The 21,463-nt window shown below is 45.6% G+C and overlaps 1 protein-coding gene across 4 annotated transcripts in view; it reads right to left on the bottom strand.

Annotated features, from left to right (window-relative positions):
• Positions 1-21,463, bottom strand: part of LOC144824984 (CD63 antigen-like) — a 79,441-nt gene that overhangs the window by 49,032 nt on the left and 8,946 nt on the right. For 3 of the 4 annotated variants that reach the window (XM_078683908.1, XM_078683909.1, XM_078683911.1), the window contains exon 2: positions 1,535-1,720. In XM_078683908.1, coding sequence (XP_078540034.1) covers positions 1,535-1,720 — 186 coding nt within the window. Of the gene's footprint in view, positions 1-1,534; positions 1,721-11,870; positions 11,990-21,463 lie in introns of those variants that run through there. The other variant, XM_078683910.1, reaches the window with a different exon arrangement.

Here is a 21,463-nt window from a genome sequence, read left to right as displayed (position 1 = left end):
TATCCAGGGTCCTTTCCAAGTCGTCCACTCAGTCTCCCAGCTCCCCCACATCCTTCCGGAGGTCTTAGATGAAGGCTTGAACCTCAACGAGAAGGGACCCAATTTCAGATTTGAGTTCCTTCATAAAGAGCTCCATGAATGCTTTTGTGACTGGTTCAGAGGGACCTCCAGTCGCTGCCATCTCAGCAGAAGCAGAGGCCGACCCCGGATTACCCCCTGCGGTCGTGCTGGCAACCTCCTTGGGGGTCGCCGAGTGGTTCTTCCCAAACTTTGAACGAGTCATAGTTGTGCAGGAGTGGTGACGTGGGGCTGTGGGCCTCACGGGAGGTACCGCCTTGTTGTTAGTTGTCATCATATTATGGGTGTAGCTGTCCACCCAGCCTCAATGCCCAGGTGTCAGCAGGTGTGCAAGTAAAGAAAAGGCCGAGTTCAATAGGGCATCGACAAGGAGATTCTTCCCAAGATACCTTGCGTCATGCTTCATCATATGGGTTCCCTCCTCACACCGTGGTGTGGCTACGACTCCCTGAGGGTAGGAGCGGAGGTGTTTTCCCAAAGGATGAGCGTAAGAGAATACAGATGAATGAGGGGCAGATTGCAGAGAAAGTAAGTGAGTGATTTAAAAAGGTCTCTCTAGATCCACTTAATTTTTATTAGGTGGTCACAAGGACATTATTACAAAGTGAGAGGGCTAGGGATTCAACAGATATAACCCTTGAAATATCAACTTTAGTAGTCCCATTTAGAAGTAAGCACAACTGAGCTGTCAGTGTGTAGTCCATTGAGGCTACTAACCTTTTTATAGTAGGAACAACAATTTTGGGATTTTACAAGTTAAGACACGAAAATACGTATCCTACTTTTTAATACACAGCACCCTGCCTTAGGGCTCGACATGCCCAACTTAGGAATGACATTAAAAAAGGAGGTCTGGGATTTTTCATTCGTTTATAATATAAATAAAAGGCTTAACTGTTGCTCCGGGCTGCCCAGCAGTCCCTGGGGCTGCTTAATGGACTCACCATCCTTTTCCCGCGTGGGGATTGGCCCGAGCTGGCTGGAATAATGCTTGCTTGGGGAATATGTGCTGTTTCTCCAACCCAGCTGTGGAATATAGCTGGGTTGGAGAAACAAGTGTGCATGTCAGTTTAGCCAGCCCGAGACGGCATACTCATTTAAAAGTGCACCTACCACTCCTCCTCCCCCCTCCCATGACCTGGGCCCACCCCTCCCTGCATACACTGGCTTAGCCAGCAGCTAAAAAATAAAATAGTAAAATAGTTTTCTTTTTCCGCTGCTGGCTCTGATCCGGTGAGTCTAAGCTCCTCTGCCATTGTGGGGGAGCTGCCGCTGCAATGTAGTGGGGATTTACCTTCTATTTGGGCAAAATCAAGTTGCTGTACACCTTTATAAAGGACATTTACATACAACTCTGTATGACATCCTCAAAGTCAAATTTCCCCAAGAGAAACCTAAATTAAAAACATGCACGACTTACTCCATTATAGCAAAAGAAAACTAATATGGACTTTACCGTTCTGATCATTCCTTGATGTTCATTGAAAACTGCCACTGCTCCGAAAGTTGATATCATGAAAATCAGGAAGCCCACAGCAGAGAGTAGCAGAGGGGCTCCATACCACCCATCATTGAGGACTAGGTTAACAGATAGGTTAATTTGGCAGACCACTCCTAGACCCATCAATGCTATGCCGGTCACCTAGATCACATGATACAAGTTGCATAATTAAGAGCAAAAATGTAAAGAAAACTTTTATAGACAATTTTTCATTTAGAAAAACATTAACGTTAAGCAACCACAACATACAGCATTTATTTAAGAAAATACACATTGGTCTGTTCTGCTCTCAAAACGTTACATGAGGTGGTAATACATGCAGGGTTAAACAAGTATGATAGGTCTAAATACTTTTAGACACGACTAAAAAATGATGCAGATGGCGAATCTAGTGTGATCTAATACTGTACTGATTTCTATTGCCCATTCTTAGTCGATGGGCAATGTTTAACACAACAGGAAACATAACTTTACAAATAATCCAAATAATTAAAAATACAAAAAATTAGCTAAGGGATTCATTCAACAGTCACCTCCAACACTCCAAAACCAAACGCTAAGTCCATCAATTCACCATTCCATACTTAATAAAAAAAAATACAGTATTCACTCTCACATTCCATTAAATAGAAATAGTGGATGCCCAAAATGTGCCAACCGATTTTTTTTTTCTTAATAAAAAATTACAAAAAAAACTCACATTTACAACACTGTCGCTTTCCTATAAATATCAAGTTATTTAATTCAGCTATTATGACCTTTTTTCCATTTTATATATTAAAGGCATCAGAGTGCTGCTATTTGAATTGCCGGAGACACTCAGGTGTGTCTTAAAGACAGAGTAGTGAGTGCTCAAAACAGTGATTGTGAACAGGAAACCAAATCAAAAGTTAAGTTGTACAAAAGAGCAAAAAAAAAAAAAGACACCTTTTATTTTTTATTGGGCAGGAATGAGGGGATCATTTGTGCGGATGAAGTCAAATGTCATTGTCCCACTTGCCTCACTGCTAGTGATCATAAAGAGAACATCCAGGTTAATCTAACAGCAACTATGTGGTGAAGCTTGGTAAGTGAAGGAAGGCGATCAGTAGTAGCCTGCACCGTGTTTGGCATAACCTGCAGCCAATAGATCAAATGTTGTCTGATAGCAATATAATAAAAGGATAATATAGTCAGAAATTGGTGATGGGGGCCCAGATCTCAAAACAACTGGTCTTGGGACCAACTGGTCTAGATGGAAGAAAAAGTATGGATGGTGAGCGGAGGATTGAATTTTCCCAAGACAATCGCTTTGGTGTAAGAGGTCAGCGTGTTTTTCTAAAACAGGTCAATCCCACATACATTTAGGTATACTAGGTCCACACTAAATAACAAATCCAAATGTATTCAAATTTATTTTATTTAAAGATCTAGAAAATGTGATACGACTCATATTGTCCTAGGCCAATGTTGATCACCTGTGCCTGGAGGATCAGACCCACATCTGTTAACGCTATAACCCTGCTGATTTTCTCTCCTTGGTCAGCGGACCTTTATCTATTGCTAGAGAGGTAAGCAGGAGTAAACATGTATTACATACCTTAACAGTGTAACCAATTAGTCACACAATGAAACAGGGACTACAGAGATAGTTCAAGTGTTTTATTACAGACTGAGAAACAAACTGATAAAGAGCATATTGTAAAATATATAGTATTACAAGAAAGAGTCTAAATCTAATACAATTCAGACTAAACCGGAAACACACCAAAAACTCTGTTTCTGCAAAACAAAAGATAAGAAAAATAATCTGAAGGTTTATTTACATAATTCGATCCTCCTACCAAGTCATTAGTATTTCAAAATAAAATTGAACTTTTTCTACCCTAAATTTCAGGGAACTCCTGACAAGCTATGGGAAACAAGGAACAGGTGTCAGCATGAAGGAGTCTTTTCTAAAAGCACTCCAGTATAAATAGTATAGCATGAAGCTACACAGTAAGAAGTCGCCTATGAGGTCTGTTCCTCAGTAAACCCTAAATGTCTCCGCTCTCTAACAATACAACATCTATTAACACAGAGCATTCAAGGTAACTAGCGTTATCAATTTCCAGTGTATTTCCATATTCCTAGGTAGAATTAAGCAACATCCAGCTCTTCTCCCACATTTTCAATCGAGCCCATGAATTAGTCCTTGAGCGTCTATTTCCGCCATGAAAACTAGTCTCACACCTCATTAACACATCTTCTTGCCAAAGATTCCTCCCATACCTTGCTATCACTACAAACAAACAATAGCTCACTCTAACGAAACATAGTATCAGCACCTGCAGAGGAGAAAACAAAGCAAAACAACTCTTACATGAAAGTTCAACATTGAACTTCAGGAGCTTAAGGCCTTTAGCTGGGAAGCAGCCTTTACAACGGTGCCGAAACCCTGCATGCCTTTAACATGCAGGCTTTACAATGCATGTGATACTAGCATGCATGCCATTACCACATATCTTTACAACTAATATTCCTTTACGACCCATGCCATTACAACAAATTTAGTTGTTACGGTATGAATGGTGAAGGCATATGCGTGGTAAAAGTTTTAAAGGTAAATAAACGCAAGTACCAAGTGCCTGATTAGGGGTTTGCAAGTCTGATGGACCGCCAAAACGCCGGTGGTGGTGTGGCAACCGCTGTACCAGTGGTCCGACCACCATATTAGGACTTTGGCAGTTGCACCTCCATAGGACCGCCACTATCGCCAGGGATCCCGGATCCCTGGCGGTCTTACAGCAGTCTGAGATCGCAATATGCTGGTGTTACAGATGCTGCACTGCCAAGCATATTCTAGGTTTCCCCACTGCCCTCCTTTTCATGGTGGTGAGCCCTCTATTAAAAGGGTGGTGGTGAGGAAACTAAGGGGGCCTACAGTGCCTCAGTGAAAGGGGGTTAGGCGGTGTGGGAGTGGGCAGTTGCATGCTGCCCTGCTCCCACATCGCAAAACTCATAATCAGGCCCCAAGTATTTTTACATGCATACATATATGTGTTTGTATATACATATGCAAAAACAAAGAGTGAGGGATTTTCCACCATGTGGAGGGGGATACTCCTGGTCCCCTTGACTTTGAAATAAACAAACAAAAGAAGGAGTACCACCACAGGACCTTTTTATTCTTTTGCACCTACACAGATACTGTCGGTCAACCTAACCAACGCAAGTATTGAAAAATTGTTTTAACATTGTCCAGTAGCTTTAGAATAAAGTTTTTTCCGTAAAGTTATATCTGGCTAATTTTTAACCCACTTTTTTGCACTTCACATTCACGAAAAACTACCCGCTCCACTGTAATCAGATGTCGCAGCACACCCGGATGGCATTCGGCTGTCCGCGTGGGACCCCGATGATTAAGCAGGTCACCAACCAGGTTGGTAAGTGAGGGGTCTTAACAAAAGAACATCTTTCTTTTGTACACTCCCTCTCCCCACACTCCAGTGAGACCTTGCCAGGTTCTGTGGTGGTACTCCTTTTGTTTGTTTATTTGTATATACATACACACACAGACACGAACACATACATACACAAGTTTATATATACATCTACACATACATATATTTTAGAGAAAGGTTGTTTTTAGGGTGGGCATGGGGATTTTTAGGGTGGCAAGGGAATTTTTTTGGGGGTTGGGTTTTTGGGGGTAAGAAATGTTAGAGTAGGTATGGTTTTTTGTGGGGGCAAGGGTATTTTTAGTGTTTAGATTGGGCATGGGTGTTTGGGTGTTAAGGTATATATATCATGCAAAGAATCCCTTGATACAACAAACAACTCCACAGAAGTGGGCAGGGACTCCAAAATGATTTGGTGCAAAAATTGTTTATTAACTTGCAAGTGCTGTATATCTATATATTTGTCTATGTATACATATATCTACCTATCTATATCTATCTATCTATATCTATATCTATATCCACTGAAAAAACCATAGGTTTCAGGCACGTTAAAGTTAGAAATTAGCATTTAAAAAACCTTAGAAATTCACTGAAAAAACCATAAGTTTCAGGGACGTTATAGTTAGTTGGGCATTTCACTCATACAAAACCATAGAAATTCCCCCGTTATAGTTAGTTGAGCTAACTATAACTCAAGCCCCCGCAATGCACTGCTGATGACGTCACATATTACATCATTCATGACTTGGTCAGTGACATCACTGATGACATCATCCAGTGACTTTCTATAAAATGTAAATATGTTTCATATATATGCCAAGGTGTATTGAAGAATGAATGGGTGTATAAGAGTCAGAATGGATGTGTGACTGACTGTATAAGTGAGTGATTAATTGGATCTTACTTAATTCATGTGTTAGCGACTGATACAGACTTTCACACAGTTTAGGTTGTCAGTTGTTGTGTAAGTGGTTGCATGGGTTGAGGAGTAGCTAAATGAGGATCTATATGGGCTACTGATTCGTTGTCTGAGTATCTGTATGGGTGGGTGGGCGGGTGGGCGTTGTGACTGTGCATAGATGTGTGAGTGGATGATTCACTAGGTGTATGTGTTTCAGGCTGTATCTGAAGGGCTGTATGACTGGGTGAGTGTGTGTATGGGTGTGTTGGTGAGTGAATAGATGCCTCAGTGGTACATGTGTGAGTAACTGCATATGTGAAAGGCAGTATATGTAAGTGTTGGAGTGTATATGTGAGAGTGACTGATTGTGAGAGTGCCTGTATTGATCAGTGTGTGCTTGTATTCGTTATTGTATTAGAGTGCAAGTATGTGTTAGTATATGTTTAAATAAGTGAGGTGATATGTGTAGAACTGCAGAGGTGAGTAAATGAATGTGTGATTGATTATTTTCATGACTGACTAGGTGTGTGAATAACTATGAATGAGAGACGGTGTGTGTGTGTCTGTATAGATATGCGAGTGCATATGATAATGCTGTATTGATGGCTGACTGTCTATATGAGTGTCTGTATGGTTGAGTAAGAGGATGTGTGTGTAGAACTAGGAATTAATGAGTGGATATGTACTAACTGGTATTGGAGTGTTCATGGTTTCGATAATGATAGACTGTATTTTAGAGTGGGTGTATCAAGTGTTCTATTAGGGTGTGATGAGGTGCATCAGATTTACACGTGGATGATTTCATCAGTGATGTAATTTGAGATGTCATCAGTGATGTCACTGACCATGTCATGAATGATGTAATATGTGACGTCATCAGTAGTGCATTGCGGGGGAGCGAGTTATAGTTCGCTCAACTAACTATAATGGGTGAATTGCTATGGTTTTGTACGAGTGAAATGTCCAACTAACTATAACGTCCCTGAAACCCGTGTTTTTTTCAGTGAATTTCTAAGGTTTTTTAAATGCCAATTTCTAACTATAACGTGCCTGAAACCTATGGTTTTTTCAGTGAATTTCAAAGGTTTTTCAAATGCTAGTTTCTAACTATGCCTACAGAGGTAGGACATGTGAAGAAAGAAGAAAAAACGCACAGAAAGAAGCAAAAGAAATGCAGAAAGAAGCAACATAAGTCCACAAAGACACAGAAAAGTGCAGGAAGAAGCAAGTCATGTACAGAAAGAACCAACAGAGGAGCAGAAAGAGGCCTTGTTGCAAATTCATACTGTGCCCACAACTTTTTCAGACGGGTACTGGTGGTAACGGACTGACTAACCAGGCCTAGAGCCAATGCTAGGCTAAAAGGCACTTGGAATACAGTGAAAACACCTACATACACTAGGGAACACTATGCCTTGGGGTACCCCTATGATTAGCATGACCTCCTCTGTAAGGCACTAATACATAATAGCGCAGGGGGATTAAAACTACCTCTTAAAACACGCTACGTGGCGCGTTTGCTCAATGGTGAAGGGAGGGGGGGCCTGAAATGAAATGTGTGCAAACACACCCTGTGGCCATTTTTAGTTGGGAGATTAAGTCCCCATGAATATTAACGGTCCCTGAGGTCCAACTAGCCAACCAGGTACCTCCAGTAAGCGCCACAGAGCTGCGTTGCAGAGAGGTGTAAAAAGGAGCAGCTCCCTGGCACATACTGGAGGTACCTGGTGGGGTTGTTCGCCGCCAGGACCCTCAGTATTCAAGGGGAATTAATTCCCCAACTTACAACGTGCCAGGGGGCGCGTTTGCACAGTGGTGAAGGGAGGGGGTGGGGCCTGAGGTGACATGTGTGCAAACACGCCCTGTGGCGTGTTTTAAGTTGGGGAATTAATTCCTCAACAATCCTCAGGGTCCCTCGGGTCCAACTAGCCCACCAGGTACCTCCAGTAAGTGCCACTGCACTGCGTTGCAGAGAGGTGACCCAGGCCACGCCTCTTTTTACACCACTCTGCAATGCAGCGTTTCAGAGGCAACCTCCTTGTTCTCGTGCCCAGTTTCTATACTGAAACTGGCATTGGAACCAGTCGCACTGGCACTGACCTCCATCATAAATACTATGTTTTCTGAAGTATACTTTCCTAAAGTCTGGAAAAGCGCCTCAATATTGCCTCCACTCAAGAATTCTACTCTGGATCCTAAATATCCAAATAATTTTAGACTGATCTCTAGGCTCCCTCTCCCTACTAAAGTGGCAGAGAAATTCATGAACACACGACTTAGTATGTTCCTGTTAGAATCGCAAGCTATGGACCATTCCCAGTACTGCTTCAGAGGAGGGCATAGCACCCAGTCAGCCCTCATTAAGTGCACAGAAGAGATCAGGACCATACTAGACAGGAGGAGGAAAAGCTGTGAAGATCATGTTAGATCTCTCAGCGACCTTTGATACGGTCCATCACGTCTTATTGATGGACCGACTGCCGGAGATTGGAATCCAGGGCACCGCCTGGAAGCTGGTTGAATCCTTTCTCTCCAATAGAATTCAAATGGTCGCACTTGGGTTATTCTCTTCCAAACCATTCTCCTAGCCTTGTGGAGTACCCCAGGGATCTTCCTTGAGCCCGACACTTTTTAATCATTATGTGTCATCGTTGGCTCCACTGATTGAATCATATGGCTTTTGTCTGACGTCCTACGCAGACAACACCCAAATTGTGGTATCACTGAAGCCAGGGTCAGTGCTGGGAATAGCATCATGGCTTCAAGATTGCATGTCCGCCGTGGGAGGCTGGATGGCTCACAACTGCCTTAAACCTAACTCCGGGAAAACGGAAGTTGTGCTGTTTGGCAATGGCCCCAACTTTTGAACTCCTGCCTGGTGGCCGGACACACTGGTCCCCATCTCACCCTCAATAAGAAGGCAAGAAACCTTGGGGTATGGATGGATAACAAACTCAGCTGGTGAATGCGGTGGTTTCTTCTACCTCTTATATTCTGGGATCGTGCAAAAAAATAATGCCATACCTGCCCAAAGACAGTATACAAACAGTTATCACTGCCCTATCCATGTCTAGACTGGACTATTGTAATGGTCTCTACATCAGCCTGCAGGAGGGGCTTATGAATAAACTGCAACTCCTACAGAATGCAGCAGCTTGACTGCTCACCGGTATACCAAAATATGCCTCTATTTTGGCTGAGATCAAAAGGCTTCATTGGCTGCCGATAAGAAAACTGGTTCGGTGTAAAGCCCTCTGTATGGTCTATAATGCCCTCCAAGGATCTGGCCAGAGTTTCTCAAACAACAATTTCATTGATATGTACCAAAAAGATAATTATGCTCAGCAGAAGCAAAACAGATATCAGTACCCTGGGCATGTAAATCCTACTGGGGGAGTGGGGACGGGGGGGGGGGGGCAGAAGCTTTGTGGCTTGTGCAGCGAAGGGCTGGAATGGCCTTCTGCTAAATCTTAGGTGCATGACAAATTTACTTACTTTTAGGAAGGCCTTAAAACATGGTTATTCTCTACTTAAACTCCGTTGATAGTCTCTCGGTCTTTGGGCCTCTATAGGACTTCACACAGCGCCAGGACACCTTAGGGTAGCAGTCGCGCTCTATAAATTGCAATAACATTACCATTAACATCTTTCTTTATGTGTAGGTCAACATAAATGTAAACATCCAAGTTTAATCCAACTTGGAATGGACGGCTTGATGTCAGCTGCGGCCTGTCCTAATGGACTGAGGGGCTACGCCCCTTTACCTTTTCACCACCAGAAAGTACGCCTATCACGTTCAGCAAAGGTCAGGCAGCCAGGAGCTAGCCATGTGCTAAATGTGCCGGCTCCTGGCTGCCTGAGCTGAACTTTGCTGGGCTGAAGTCACAGCTTCTGTGGGCGTGACCTCTTCAGCCTTGAAAAGCACCTCAAGGCCCTCCTCTTCATGACAAAGGGGAGCAGTATTGATTGCCTTGGACCTGGGAGCTTCAGATCCAAACCCTGAAGTGCCCAGGGCTGAGTATCAATTGGTGACACCTCGTCACAAAGTGGGGTGGGGTCAGCAGTCCCCATCCCACTTGACGATTGAAAACCTGCTGCCTTCCCTCAAGGCAGAAGTCCCAACCCTCCAGGGATATCAGAGGCAGAGAGGAGTAGGTAAGCATGTTTTTATTTTTAATGTTTGGCGCATGCATGAATATTTGGGAGTGTGAGTCAAGATTGGATGTATGTATGCACGAATGCTTGACTGTGTTTATGAGTGTTTGTGCCCCACACCGCCCCCCTCCTTGCAAAAAAGTACAGGCGACCACTGCTATGTTTCATGCCCTAACATCTTGACTGCAAAAACTCTGAGCTCCACAACTTAGGGTTCCCTAGCAGGTCATTAAAAGCTGTAGGAGTTGTGGTTGGTGTTTCCACAGTTAACCATCTCAGTAACATCAGATAACCTCATGTCATCAGGGCCAATTTTCTAGTGCTCCTTTTTAGTCATCAGCATATTTCTTGCTGGCCTACCTTGCTCTGTGATGCTAGCATCTCATTCTGGGCAGGTCTGGCTTTTCACAACAGTGGACTACAGGCTTCGAGCTTATTTCTGATCTAGCTTGGATTCCATTACCCAACCATGAAAGTCCCCATGACTCCATTCCATTCGTAACCTCCTGCAGTGAAGAGTTTATTTGAACATTTTTGCCTGTGCTGAGGTTTGCTTCCAGTCTGGCCAGGACCTCAATTAATTATTTACCACTATCATCTAATGAGTGCCTATGCACAACATGAGGACACTGGAGTGAAAGGTGAAGGTGTTCGTCCTCTTGACCGAGGGTAGGCATTGAGCCTTCTGATGCAACTAAGCCTGCTTTAAGATATTAAGGTCCTACTTATATCACCCATATTAGGGTTTCCATACCTGTATTCAGACCACTTAGATCTATAGGCTTAGAAAAATTCCAAGAGTCAAATACTTAGATAACCATACACACTTTGGTGAAAGGATTTTCCAAGCCTCAAATAAAAAATAGTTTTGCTCCGGCAACAAAGCTATTGATCTTGTACCCTCTTTTGGCTGTTTGCAAAGGCTCCATATGTTAGGATGGCCTTAATGTAGCACAGAACTGGACCTTGTTGCATAAACTAACACTTTGCGGCAGTTCTACACGGTTTGCTTCCCTACCCATATAGGACACCAGTGAACTCAGTTTAATGCACAAGCACTGAATGTGAAAGACAGGTTATTGTAGCCCCTCAGAATCCAATCCAGTACATTATAGAGTTATTGCTTTTGGGTTACCAACAATTCCTATGAAGGAATCAGGGGCACCGTGGTAACAAAAAAAACTATTTTTTATTCCTAATATCACACATACACTGCACTAAAAGAATAGAAACTAAGTACAAGTATTTGTGACTGGATTAACCATTTTCTCAGTACAACTAAAACAGCCACACAGGATATCAAAAACAGCAAAAAGGAATGGTGGGAGCAGCCAGAATAAATTAACATTTCTAACATGGTTAACATTTAATTAAAAACCAACACCCTAAAACCTACTTCTTTGCGATACACAGAGCATGGAAAGCAGAGCAACTTGCAGTCTAGAGTTTTAGGGAGAAGTGACTAATGAATGTGCTTTTCGCTAAAATAACACACCCTAACCCAACACTCCCGCAAGGCAAGACCCAGCACTTCCTTAAGGTGAGGTAAGAAAACAGACCCAAATGTAGGTAAAGTTACACACACGTTTATTAATGCAACATTTTAAAAAGGCAGGCCGAATATATCAGTCATGGCAGACAAAAAAAATGTTGATTAATGCAATGTTCAGAAAGGTAAGCCAAATATATTAGTAAATGCAGATTCCCAAATGTCAACTGAATGATTAAATGAACAATTGAAATAGAATGCAATATATATACACAAGTAGCAAAGAGTAGAAAACATACAAGAGAGTGGTTAGGAACATCTCACCGGTTGAATTTGCATCATCCTTGCCCGCTCAATTTGAGGAAAGTCCGTCAACAGCTCAGGAAGGAGTTTCAATCAGGACTCAAAATTCTGTCACTTTCACAGCAATACGTCTATTCTGTGGTGAACTTCTCAGCTGGCCCCCGTCGGCTCCCAGCTTAAATATCATTATTCAACGTGAGGCGAAGCTTCTAGAAAACCTCGCCCTCTTCTCATTGGAAAAAAATTAGCACGCTGTACCAGTCTGCGTCAAGGCCAAGACGGGGGCTGGCCAAGCTCCCGTATTTTGACTTCGAGACAGAGTGGCATTCTACAGATAATATCCAGTTCACTCTGGTCAGTGAGGTGCGAAAAACAAGTGAGAAGCAGAAAGACCTTGAATATGAATCGCAAGCACTGCTGTGCACGCAGAAGTAAGGCAAAGTCAGGAAGCAAGATGACATGAGGCCATGTCAAAGCCAATAGTAAGCACTCATAATTAACAAGCAAGGCAAAGTCAGGTCAAAGCCAATAGTAAGCACTTATAATATAAATGTACTGTTACTCCATGACAGCTCACACTAAAAGACAACAAGATTACAAGACAGAAGAGAAGCAGGCATATGCAGGACCATCTCGTATATCCAGGCTAAGGTAACATATACACTCAAGTCAGTTGAAATGGTGGTAGTCGAGGGTCATCATAGGGTGCCAAATCACAAGAACGCCTCTTACTACAGTGACGCACTGTATACCTAGTTGATAGCAAAAGCGGGCGTTATGAGTGGAGGTGTGAAAACCATGTTCCCTGCGAAGGGCACATTGGCGCTGTAATAGCCTTCCTCCTGGACTTGGCTTAATCAGCACTCTGTGAGATGTCACATTTTCGAAGTAAGCTGGCAGTAGGCGAGACAGTCTTCTGGCAGAATCTCCAGCAGTAATCTGGTTGAAGAACCTCTCAATTAAGTGGTCAACTGGCAGTCTTTATATACTAAATCTTATCAGATTGGAATTTTTGGCATAAGAACATGTTAATTCAGACTATACTATTTGGACTCTATGTCTGAACTTGTTCTAATTTGATCCAGACATGGTGATAAGTAGACACCTGACCCAGACTTATGTTGCATCAGGTGTTATATTTATGTCATCAGTCGGGTGACCTGACGCTGTCAGTTCTTAGAAAGATAAGATCAGATGACATCTGCGCAAAATGGCAGACATTACAATGATTCTACAAAAAAGGGAGAAAGATGGTGACCTCCATGATCTAAGATGGCGACCTCAATGACGGCGAAGAGGGCTACCTGAAATAAAGTCAGATGAGTCTGATTGTAGAGGTTTTACGTCAAAGTGAAATGCAACGCAATCACATCTGCTTTATTAAAAGGGTGTCATTCGATCAACTGACTTACAACTTTTCAATCTTTAGTAGCATCCGTAAATAGGCAACGCAGCTGTTTCTTCATAAATGTATATGTAGAATAAATACAATTGAGAAGGAAACTCATGCCTCTTACCGTACCATGTCAAAGTACATAAAATAATAATTTGCTTGCATGTATTTAGTGTTATAGGTCACTGCATCTCATCTTTGCCACTTTTATGCTGTTTTCATTCCAGACCTCACGTTGTGAAGAAGGCAAACTTAGACTAACCTTAGAAAAATGGGCACTAGTCCTACTTTTTTAGTAGAAAACTATTTACACAGAGTTCAGTTACAGGTGTGAAGGTTCAATCTTAAAAAAACCAAAAAACACCTAGTGGAGATATAACCATTATAGGGCCAGGCACTGAGCCCACAACACAGCTACTGCGGAGACAGCGACAAAGATTATCACATATTGGTACTTGACCCCTGAGCGTATACATTGATTTAACCCAGAAAAGGAGGACACATTTTGGAGATGTAGGGAATATATTGGTACCTTAACCCACATTCTTTGGAAATGTCCTAAACAGAGGTTGACACCTACTTGGATAATCAGCTTCCCAGATTCCCCACCTATATTATCTTGGGTCTCCCCAACCCGCTTACTTAGCCTCTAAAATCGGTGAGAGGTAAACATATCACTATTGCACTTAGAACAGCGCAACAATCCATACTGGCACTATGAGGCACAAATAAGACACCAATGAAATTAGCCTGGCTTCACCATGTATGGGACACATTGGGGATGGAGAAGCTCCCGTTAGTGCTTAGAGCAGATGGAGACTCCTTTCGGGAAATCTGGCGTCCGTTCATAACACTCATATCACAAAAATGTACTGACCTTACATGTCCTAGATACTTCAGATTACTGAGATTTACAGATCACCCAAACACCTAACCCGCAACAGATAAAACGCAGCTGTAGCCGTGGACACAAGATACTAGGCTATGAAACAACCACCCAAGGGGTGGGGGTTAGGGAGGGGGGATAGTTGAGTTTCATGTTTTGCAGTAAAACTTTACATCATAGCTGACGCTGGCCGAATGTTGACGCAGTCTCAGCAACACTCAGATGTAATATGTTGTAATGAATATCTGTACAACAATAAAACAAATTTAAACATAAAAAAAATCACCAAGTGAATATAGAGAAAACAAGGGAAGAGTACTGGTCTATTTATTAAACTGCAGCCGGATTAGGTCCTGGGTGCTTAAAGAGCTGAAGACACTCGTTGACTGTACCATTCCTACCGACCCTGTACAACGTCCCTATGTTTTTAAGCTAGGTCTGTGCTATAGAACACATACATACACATAGGCACTTCGGTTCTGTCCTCATGCTTGAATTTGGTGAGCTGCACAGCATCATTTTAATTTCAATGATTGTTTTCTATCAGATGTGCAGTCAACAATCAAAGAGTTTGGCTGGTGCTCAGTGTTGGGGCAGGTTTCTACAGATAGCATGGTCCTTAGGCCCAGTAGGAATTATTTATGATGCAAAGAATTTTGTACATGGCCTTCTATTGTTGAGTCTCAAAAAACATAAATGCAATCACAAACTCTATACTCACGATTTCCAGTTTACAAGTCTTAGACACTTTTTTCCATTTTTTGTGTACCTTCTTTTCACCATTTCATTTGGGGCCGACATTAATGAATTCATGCATGAATACGCAGTTTCATTTAACCTTTATAATCTTCCTCTAATCATTCTTTTTGCCAATTTCACCTCTTTCCTCTTTGCTTAGCCTCTTTTTTAATACAAATTGTTGGCAAGGCCAATAGGTCTCACCTGTCAAATTTATTAACCGTTTTGCTTTGGCAATAAAGCATCAGCAAAAATATTTATCTGTTGCTGTGCAGCATTGTCACAAAACATAACCGATGAGTGCGATGCCTACGTATGCGTGCGTATGTGTCTGTGTCTCATGATGATATTGTGGCTCAGAGGGGAAACCTGTGCATGTGTCACCAAGCATTTGGATGCAGATGGCATGAAAGCGGTCTTTTTAAAATTACGTTTTAATAAAATAACGTCAACGTGCTCATATCCACTTTTTAAAAAACGATTTGCCCAGCAGCAATTTGCAGCTGCACTGCACTCCAAAAAGTTGAAACCCTTTTTTCTTTCAAGACCCGCAAGAGGAGTGGAAACACCACAAGTGCAGGAGTATTGGAGGAGTTTTAGGCCGAGGGGAAAACAGACAATGCAGCAAAAAAGCTTGGTAGTAGGAAGTAATGATTGAGCTATGGAGTACGGTAACAGAGTATGGACAAGGCCGAGCGCTAAAATAGCGCGCGCCGCCCTTATGGCGGTCGAACCTGTCCCGGGGGAAAGGAGGAGGTGGGAGCACTCCCACCTCCCCCATAAGCGTCCAGTAGGCAGGTTACTGTGGGACGTGAACGGGAAGCACTGCAGTGCTTCCAGTTCACACGGACACCCAGCAGGCGGGGTCTGACCTGTTTGACTGGCCCGTGTCACCCCTTTTAAAAGGGGGAAGTGGGCCCATCCCCTGATATGGGCCTGGCGGAAATTGCCCTGATCCCCAAGCCTGGGAAGGATCCCGACCTATGTGCCTCCTACCGCCCCATCGCCCTCCTTAACACCGATCTCAAGATCTACACTAAGATCCTGGCCAAGCGGCTAGACCCGCACATGCCGGGATTAGTGAACCCGGACCAGGTGGGATTTATACGGGACCGTCAGGGAGCTGACAACGTTCGTAGGCTGGCACACTTAGTGGGAAAGGTGCACCACTGGAAAATCCCGGCCTGCCTCCTTTCGCTGGACGCAGAAAAGGCATTCGACCGGGTCGACTGGACCTTCCTACGGGCGGTCCTCACGAAACTTGGTCTTGGCCCTACCATGATCTCCAGGTGCATGGCCCCTTACCTTGGGCCGCAGGCCAGAATTCGGGTCAACGGCCAGCTGACATCGCCGCTCTCGATTCACAGGGGCACGAGGCAGGGATGCCCGCTTTCGCCGCTCCTGTTCGCTCTTGCAGTCGAGCCATTGGCGGAGCTGATTAGGCGCACTCCTGATATTCATGGTATCCCCTACGGAGGGCGCTCTAACAAGGTAGCGCTATTTGCGGACGACCTGATTCTTACTCTTACGAACCCCCGGGTCTCCCTCCCAGCGGTGCACGAAGCCCTCTCACTGTTTGAGCAGGCGTCCGGCCTTAAAATTAATCACACCAAATCTTGGGCGCTTAACCTCACCATCCCCGAAGAGGAGGTCTCCCTCCTGAAGGGGGTCACACCCTACCGTTGGGCGGATGACCACATTCAATATCTGGGTCTAGACCTCACACCCCACCTCGACTCGTGGTCTCCGAGGAACTGGGCCTCTTGCCGCAAGGAAGTTCTGGCGGACCTGCGGAAATGGAAACCTTTGATGATTTCCTGGCTGGGGCGGCTCAACGCTGTCAAGATGTCGGTGCTCCCCCGCATCCTGTATGTTTTCCAGTGCCTCCCCACCCCGATCCTGATTCACTGCATCAGAACCCTCCAACGCGACCTCACGTCCTTCATATGGGGGGGCAAACGGCCCCGGTTCTCACAGAAAGTCCTCATGGAGCCGAGAGACAGGGGTGGACTGGCCTGGCCGAATCTCCTCCACTACTATTGGGCGGCGCATCTCCGGTTTGTGATCGAATGGGGTGCACGCGAAAGCGACAAGCACTGGTTCCACATGGACCGAGTGGTCACGGGACGCACCATATGGGACCTACCTTGGCTACCGCGTGTGGCGCGCTCCAGAAGTGCATATATGGCGGTCCCCACAAGGACGGTTCTTGAAGTGTGGGACAGAGTGGCAGTGCCCAAGGGTCTAACCACGTTCCCCTCTCCACACACCCCCATTGCAGGTAACCCGCACTTTCCCCCTGCTGCCCAGACCCGAGCCTTCGAGAGCTGGACACAAGGAGACTGCAGGGTCGCAGGGGATCTTTTTCTTGGTGGGTCGCCTAAATCGTGGCTGGACTGCAGGGACGAATTTGGCCTTCCTTTCACCGCTAGCTTACAGTATGCGCAGCTACGCCACTGGCTCTCGGGAGACGACATGTATCAAGCTGCTACCAGGGCATATACCCCGTTTGAGAAGTTAGCACGCTCCCTCGGGGGACTGAAACGGCTCATCTCCCAGATCTACAACATATTGCAACACCCCGTCGCTCCGCCTGCACATCCTTATCAGAGGCAGTGGCAGTCGGTGACTGGCGCTGATATCCCGCCATCTCAATGGACTCGGCTCTGGAACGACATCCCCAAAACCTACCGCAGCATCCCGCAGAGGGAAAACGCGTACAAGATGCTAACACAATGGTACTACACTCCCCTGAGACTCAGCAAAATGTTCCCCACTTCCTCGCCGCTGTGCTGGAGGTGTGGCACTGCGACTGGCGACTTCGTACACATCTGGTGGTCGTGCCCTACCCTAGCTGTCTTTTGGAAGGAGGTCCTTAGTCACATTAAGAAGGTGCTGGGTTTTCCCCTCCCTGAAGAGGTTTGCACACTCCTGCTGGGCATTCGACCCCCCACACTTAGGGCCCTCACGCGTAGCGACTGGATCCTCTCCCTCCACATGTTAGGTGCAGCCAGGCAACTCATTGCTCTATACTGGAAGCGGGCTGAGGCACCGCCGATAGCCTCTTGGTTCGTGCGCCTCTGGCAGGTCCTTACTATGGAGCTACTCACGGCGCGGATACAATCACGGGGGATACGCTTCAAGGCAGTGTGGGAACCCCTCGTGCGATACCTGTGCTCCATCAGCTATGCCCGCCACATGCCTCCCAGGCTCCGCGCCCTGCAATTGTTTGAGGATGCCCTCATCCCTGCTGACCCGAGCAGGCTAGCCACCTAATCGCTTCCCCCAGTGCCGATTTGCGCTTTCCATCCCATATTGGCGACTGCAGACACACCCCCCAGATCCCTCTCCACCTCGCTACTGCTCACTCCTCCTCTGACTTTTCTTCTTTCCTACTTGCCACTCTGGCTTTCACCCCTCTTTGGGGCAGTTCGGTCCCTGTTGGGCCTTTGAAAATGTGGCACCATTGCTCTCTCTTACATGCGCGCCTCCCCCGCACACCGACGCATTGCCGTCATCTGACCACCTCTTGTTATACTCTCCCCTAAGCCACGCGGCCGGCCCCTCCAGGGGTTGTAGGCAGAGCGCTGTGTTAATGGTTCCACCTCCCCTGGTTAATACTGCCTACTGGTCTTTTTTTCTCTGCGCGGCCGGCCCTGAAATGGGGTTGTAGGCTTATCGCTGTGTTCACAATAAAAACAGATTTGAACAAAAAAAAGGGGGAAGTGGGGAGCAGAACAGTCTCTTGTTCTTACGCTCCCCACGGGCACAGCACCTGGGCCACCAGCGGCCCGTAATTTCTTTTCCCCACCCACCATCCCCAAAGGCAGGCAATTTAAAGATTGGTACATTTTAACCCCTTCGACGCTCATGAGGTACACCTCTCGTACGCTCATGCAGAGCTGAGCTCGTCATGAACCGCGGGTTTTTTAAAAGTGCAGCGCACAGCGGGAAAATGCGCCGCACGGATGGTGTTAAATGTGTTTGTCAGTAATGTATTTGCTTTGTTCTTTTATTTTTATTACAGGTATCTCAGGAGATAGAATTAATGTACATTTGATGATTTGGTACAATTTAAAGGTGTTTGGCAGTAATATGTTTGCTTTGTTCTTTTACTTTATTGCAGTTATCTCAAGAGATAGTTAATGTAAATAAGATGTTTTGGTCAATTTATAATAAAAGTGTTGATATTTGTAAGCTTGTCAAGTACAGGATTGGTTAATACAGAGTTATGTAATTGAAGTGTGTAATTTTTAATAAATGTCAGTACATGTTATTTGATTCCAGGTAATGTCTTATTTAGTGGTGTGTCTCCAGTCAGGTGGTAAGGTCATGATTGGTAAGCATAGTCTTCGGTCCTTAGCGGTCAGAAACATGTAACTCTAGGGGCAGTGACAGCCGGTAGGTAGGCTGTCAGGGTGCGGGCCGGGGGGGAGCCATTCTTCCCAGTGGGCCTGTGGCCACCGCCGCACGCGCATGCGCATCAGGGCGCAAGTATGCAGAATTTCTGCAGCCCCCGTTATGGAGTTTAAGGCACAGGGCGTAGGGGGGGCCCGGGGGAAAGTATCAGTCCGATAAGCTGTACCCCCTGCGCAAGCAGACTCCAGTGGAGTAATTTCTCGTAGTTTGCTGGGATTAGGCGGCTGCCAGTTCTTGACCTTGCCGTAGGCTCTAGAGGGGACACGCAGAAAGTGTATATGTGCGTTGTTAGATTTTCAGTAGGAGTGTCTTGTGTATTAGAGTTAAGGTTAGCCATGTGACATAATCGGTCTAACAATGTATCTGGCCTTTCTGCGTAATGGTGCATAATGTTAATAAATGTTTTTTACTTTTGTAATAAATAAATTTGGCCGTGGGGTTACACCCCCTAAACCAAACATTGGTTTGGTCTCAATACTTGCCTTGAAGGAGGGAGGGAGACCCCATCTGGGCACGGGCTGGCTGTGGGTACCCAAGGTAAAAAAGGGGACTTGGGGGAGTACCAGGCCATATGCAAGGGCCAGTATTTGAGGGGCAAAACACCAAACTAGAGAAAGATGAATAAATCAAACGTTCTGAGTGCTTAAAGAAAAAAAATAGTTCCCTGAATGTGCGCAGTGGTAGGATGAAAGTAATCCAATAAAAAGGATGGTAAAGAGAGAGACAAAGGAAGAAGCCGACCTGACTTTCAGACTTATGGAACAGCGCCCTGTTTGGCTGACAGAGTGAAACAGGAATAGACCACAACAACAAAACGGCAGGCAGTGAGAGCTGCCAAAGATGTGAGGTCTCTCGAACCTCCAGCACACATATAAACCACGAGACAAGCAAAGAGATTCAGAAACAAGGACTTTGCAACCAGGAGTAGTTTTGATTAGGTAAGAGCATCGGGTGTAGCGCCGCGGTCTAGTTGACGCACGTCACGTACAGGCGTGACGTGCGGCCACCATATTGAGGGATGCACGCGCAGCGCGAAGGAGAGCGCGAATTTGCCGACACTGAGCAGATGCGGCTCGGCGCTCTTTGGGGCAGGATTTATTAAATAATCTACAATTAACCAACGAATGTCCAGCGTCCTCATTGGGGGGAGAACACAGCATTACAATGGCGACGAAGGTGGGATACTAGATCCCCCACCCCCTGCACAGAACCAGCCCACCAAGGAAACAGCATCCATAGGTGGCTAGAGGACAAGCAGCGAGGGACAGGACCACGAGACACCTGGTACCAGGAGGAGCAGGCGGCTGAGAAGTGACCAGCAGCCCCCACACAGGTACCACACCCCAAAGAGCGTGGCAGAGCACAGCACAGCCCAGAGGAGGTACTTACCTGCCCGAAGGGGTAGCCCAAGCCCCACAGACACAAAGTAAAGTGCGCCGGAGCACGCTGCGACCCACCAGACAGGCAGGACCGCGCTGGATCCCCCAGGCAAGATTGAGGGGGCGGACGAGGGCAGTCCTCAAGCGCAAACAGTCAAGGAAGAACAGGACAACGCGCAGGGAAGTCCCAGAGGCCAAGAGAGCGCACATCCCGCGATCAAGAGCGAGAAAATGAGTGCGCAGGCGGGGTACGCGATGGCGCCAGTGCAGTTCCTGCCCAGACCAGGAGAACCACTTATGAAGTGGGAAGACTGGAGAGAATACATCGATAATTTCATAGGAGTCCTGGAGGATGAGAGTGAGGAACAATTCAATCCCAAGAGGAAGAAACGCATTTTATTGCTCAACCTGGGCCCAGAAGGCCTGAGAATTTACAAAACCTAGTGCCAAAGGAGAGAGGAAGCACCGACGTGGACGTGTATGCCCATGCCATCGAAGACCTGAACGAACACTACAGGCCGGCGGTGTGCGTTTCAGTGGACAGGTTTAGTTTTCAGCAAAGGAAACAACGCCCAGGAGAGACCGTTGAGGAATATGTTGCGGCCTTGAAGAGACTAGCGGCCACGTGCAAGTATGATAATTGGGAAGAGGAGTTCATCAAAGACCAGGTGGTGATGCATACCACGTGCACATCGGTGCAGGACAAGTTGTGGGCCAGCGGGGACACCACCCTAAAGGAGGTAATGGTAATAGTCAAAAGGGCAGAACTGGCGCGCAGGTGTGCGGAAGCAACGAGGAA

This window comes from Lissotriton helveticus, chromosome 3_1, assembly GCF_964261635.1.
Source record: "Lissotriton helveticus chromosome 3_1, aLisHel1.1, whole genome shotgun sequence".
Taxonomy (NCBI): Eukaryota; Metazoa; Chordata; class Amphibia; order Caudata; family Salamandridae; genus Lissotriton; species Lissotriton helveticus.
Note: the sequence above shows the minus strand (reverse complement) of the source record. Positions and strands in the feature narration are given on the sequence as shown.